This window comes from Penaeus japonicus, unplaced genomic scaffold (assembly GCF_977035675.1).
Source record: "Penaeus japonicus unplaced genomic scaffold, GWHDUDI00000001_assembly GWHDUDI00000012, whole genome shotgun sequence".
NCBI lineage: Eukaryota > Metazoa > Arthropoda > Malacostraca > Decapoda > Penaeidae > Penaeus > Penaeus japonicus.
The window spans coordinates 42,793,335-42,797,907 of NW_028234414.1; the positions used below are offsets into that span (position 1 = coordinate 42,793,335).

General features: G+C 42.0%; 1 protein-coding gene across 1 annotated transcript in view; it reads left to right on the forward strand.

The window, feature by feature from the left end:
• Positions 1 to 4,142, forward strand: part of LOC122246896 (VWFA and cache domain-containing protein 1) — a 32,439-nt gene extending 28,297 nt beyond the window's left edge. Inside the window, exons 20-22 of the mRNA XM_043005693.2 lie at positions 1,217 to 1,326; positions 3,110 to 3,232; positions 3,714 to 4,142. Of these exons, the coding sequence (XP_042861627.2) occupies positions 1,217 to 1,326; positions 3,110 to 3,176 (177 nt within the window). The 3' untranslated portion in view covers positions 3,177 to 3,232; positions 3,714 to 4,142. The remainder of the gene's footprint in view (positions 1 to 1,216; positions 1,327 to 3,109; positions 3,233 to 3,713) is intronic.
• Positions 4,143 to 4,573: the final 431 nt, after the last annotated feature.

Sequence of the window (4,573 nt, forward strand, 5' to 3'; positions counted from 1 at the left end):
ACCATCCGGGACTTCTAACTCATAGGCAACACTATACGCACACCTAACTCGACACATTTCAAAAGGTCACAAATATTTAACCTATTTCCTCTAGAGCGCGAGTTAGTGGTCAGTGAGTCAGTGAGTCAGTGAGTCACTGCGTCTCATTAAAAAAAATGGTGATGATATAAAATTTATAAAAAAAAGAATCCAAATGATTGAAAAAAAAAACGTATGTATTAACAGATTAACGTAACCAAAAGCAATATTTGAATAGGAGGAAGAAAGGCGTGAGGATAATATGTGAAGTCTAACTGTGTCGTGTTGAAAAACTGCAATTGAACGGAAATTTGTCTGCAACTCCGGTAAACAAATGACAGTCGATGACGTATTCAGTGGGCGCGGTAATTTTTTTTTCTTTTCCCGCGGGTATAAATCAAGGCTTAAAACAGATCATATACATAATAAAAATGAAAAATATTATAACAAGAGTATTATAATTGATTACTTTTATTTTCACTCAATACTAAAAATTAGCAAATGCTAATATTCATAGTGAGTGAAAACATATGATCGTAATATTTTAGAATTTACCCTCGTTACATAAACAAACAAACAAACAAACAAAAATTGACGTCAGCCAATCACAACGCAAGGATGATAACCAATGAAAACGGGCGGGGGAAAAAACCCAACTATATAAGGTAATTGACCCCATCCCTTGAGATAACCTTAGATAAATCAAATCTGGACGAGTCAATCACATTTATCACACACACACGTCTTCGCAAAGCTCTCTGAACTGAACTGTCATCACGGACTGATCGCTTCAGTAATGATCTCATTTCCTCAAGATCATTATATATACTCATTATATATATCAAGATCATTATATATATACAAGATGTACTATATATACACACCAAATAACACTGTTACCGTATCAAATTACAATATTCTTCATCGAAATCATTAAAAAAAGTGAGGGAGGGAGGGAGGGAGGGAGTTTGATTAAGTAAAATAGAATAAGATATACAAAAAAACAATGAACCATTAACATATTCTCTTATGACAGGAAGTCGAGCTGGACAAGTGTCATGACACTCAAATTACAATATTCTTTATCGAAATCATCAAAAAAAAGTGAGGGAGGGAGGGAGGGAGGGAGTTAGATTAAGTAAAATAGAATAAGATATACAAAAAAACAATGAACCATTAATCTATTCTCTTATGACAGGAAGTCGAGCTGGACAAGTGTCATGACACCTGTGACCTGGAGTGTGAATGCCCGTGCGTGGGCGGACACAATACGAATGCCTGTCATACCCCTGATGCCGATCTCCATAGGTGAGGTGATGCCGTACTTGTAAGATAAAGGGAGAGGGAGAGAGAGTGGGAGGAGGAGGGAGGAAGGGAGGAGGAGAGGAAGGGTGAGAGAGAGTGGGAGGAGGAGGAGGAGGAGGAGGGAGAAAGGGAGCAGGAGAGGAAGGGGGAGAGAGAGTGGGAGGAGGGAGAAAGGGGAGAGAGAGTGGGAGGAGGATAGGAAGGGTGAGAGAGAGTGGGAGGAGGAGAGGAAGGGTGAGAGAGAGAGTGGGAGGAGGGGAGGAAGGGTGAGAGAGTGGGAGGAGGAGGAGGAGAGAGAAACGGAGCAGGAGAGGAAGGGGGAGAGAGTGGAAGGAGGAGGGAGAAAGGGAGCAGGAGAGGAAGGGTGAGAGAGAGTGGGAGGAGGATAGGAAGGAGAAGACAGTGGGAGGAGGAGAGGAAGGGTGAGAGAGTGGGAGGAGGAGGGAGAAAGGGAGCAGGAGAGGAAGGGTGAGAGAGAGTGGGAGGAGGAGGGAGAAAGGGAGCAGGAGAGGAAGGGTGAGAGAGAGTGGGAGGAGGAGGGAGAAAGGGAGGAGGAGAGGAAGGGTGAGAGAGAGTGGGAGGAGGAGGGAGAAAGGGAGGAGGAGAGGAAGGGTGAGAGAGTGGGAGGAGGAGAGGAAGGGTGAGAGAGAGTGGGAGGAGGAGGGAGAAAGGGAGCAGGAGAGGAAGGGTGAGAGAGAGTGGGAGGAGGAGAGGAAGGGTGAGAGAGAGTGGGAGGAGGAGGGAGAAAGGGAGCAGGAGAGGAAGGGTGAGAGAGAGTGGGAGGAGGAGGGAGAAAGGGAGGAGGAGAGGAAGGGTGAGAGAGAGTGGGAGGAGGAGGGAGAAAGGGAGCAGGAGAGGAAGGGTGAGAGAGAGTGGGAGGAAGAGGGAAGAAGGGAGGAGGAGAGGAAGGGAGAGAGAGAGTGGGAGGAGGAGGGAGGAAGGGAGGAGGAGAGGAAGGGTGAGAGAGAGGGGGAGGAGGAGGGAGAAAGGGAGCAGGAGAGGAAGGGTGAGAGAGAGTGGGAGGAGGAGGGAGAAAGGGAGCAGGAGAGGAAGGGTGAGAGAGAGTGGGAGGAGGAGGGAGGAAGGGAGGAGGAGAGGAAGGGTGAGAGAGTGGGAGGAGGGAGAAAGGGAGCAGGAGAGGAAGGGTGAGAGAGAGTGGGAGGAGGAGGAGGGAGGAAGGGAGCAGGAGAGGAAGGGTGAGAGAGAGTGGGAGGAGGAGGGAGAAAGGGAGCAGGAGAGGAAGAGAGTGGGGGGAGGAGAGAAAGTGAGAGAGAGAGTGGGAGGAGGAGAGGGAGAAAGAGGTGGAAAGGGAGGGAAAGAGAGAGAGGTGACGAAAACGGAGGCGGAGAGGAAGAGGAAGAGGAAGAGCAAGAGGAAGAAAACTCTCGCCTTATAATCCAATTAACCACAATTACGTCCAACTCAAAACAGTCAAGCAGTCACTATTGATGAAAATAGGCACGTGCTTAGGACACCAAAGGGAGGGGATGGGGGGGGGGGCACGACATATGAAATCCATATAAAAACCTTAATTTGTATATTCTAAGAGCCTTTTCTTATTTCTTTATTTACTTTTTATTAAATCTAATTATCTGTCGGACGACCTAAGATTAGATGAATAAAGAGGCAATTATTAAAGAGATTGAGGAAGTACCAGTGAGAGACAGGACCCTGCTAAAGACACCAGCAGTTCTGCTTGGTAATACCTAGCACAACAATATCTAATAATACCTAGACTAACAGTTCCTAGTTCCAGGTGATAGCTAATACCTAGTTTCCTCTGCAGGCGTCCTCTGCCAGCCTGTAAGCCCCGTGGTCTGACGTTGGTGAGTGCCCGGAATGACACTCGTTAGAAGCTGTTCCATTTGACTCGCTGTCCGGACTTCGATTGCTCTGTCAGGAACGCCACGTAAGAACCTTAGGTGCTTAGGTGTTGTCCTTAGAAAGAGGGTTTTTTTTGTGAGAATTGATTGATGGTGATGCGGCTTAAGTTGTAGATGTCAAATGACTAAGGATAAGGATAAGGATAAGCCAGATTTGCGGAGCAGATGCTACGCCGGGCTTATATGCACTGAGGCGAGCCCGCCATGTCATATATATATATATATATATATATATATATATATATATATATATACATATATATATATATATATACATATATATATATATATACATATATATATATATATATATATATATATATATATATATATATATATATATATATATATGTATTGGATTGGGCGCACTGCATTTTTTGAAAGTGTGATTACATTCATAACAAGAAAAAAAATATTCAATGTTGTTATCACAAGCTAAGAAGCTTATAATTTTTTTCCATATTTCATAGCTACTTATATATATTTCATCTTTTTTTTTCATTTCAGAGAATGCGGTAATGTAATTTGGTATCTCTGGTCAGGAGGAAGTTACCAAAATGTTGATCGTAGAAGTATGCCTCTTCGTTATTTTTTGTGTCCCTATTTAAGGACCGCCGGGACATTTTTCCTTAATTGTTTACTATGTATGAATGATATTTTTATTATAAAGATGTGTGCCTTGGCATTACTACACATACATACATACATACATACATACATACATACATACATACATACATACATACACACACACACACACACACACACACACACACACACACACACACACACACACACACACACACACACACACACACACACACACACACACACACACACACACACACACAGACACACAAACAAACAAACAAACACACATTACAAACAGTATATCCATTGACAACAAATATGTGTTAATAAAAGAAAATCCAAGTTTATAATGTAATGCTTTTACATCCATTTATCTTTTATAAGTAATTTGTTGTGTGCGATTAAGTCTACATTAGTTTCCCTTCCAAAGCTTCATTTTCTATGAGTATAAAAGAAAACTAGTAATAGGGGAGACAATAATATTTTATTATATTGTGATCGCATCGTAGCATTTCAACATGATTATACCTTTACATCCAATAGCAAATATGAACACGATAAAAATAGTTTAAGTAATCACCATGCAATTTTTGAAAAATCTAAAACCAATTTTGAAATCGTTTTCAAGTGATATAAGCTCTAATGTGAAATCAACAATTTTATATCACTAATAAAATGATCAAACTATTTGTACGGTCACCAACAATATGAAACGCATGAACCTAAAGTATGATTCTTTATGAATCATATTATCATCATTACTATTTAGCATTGTG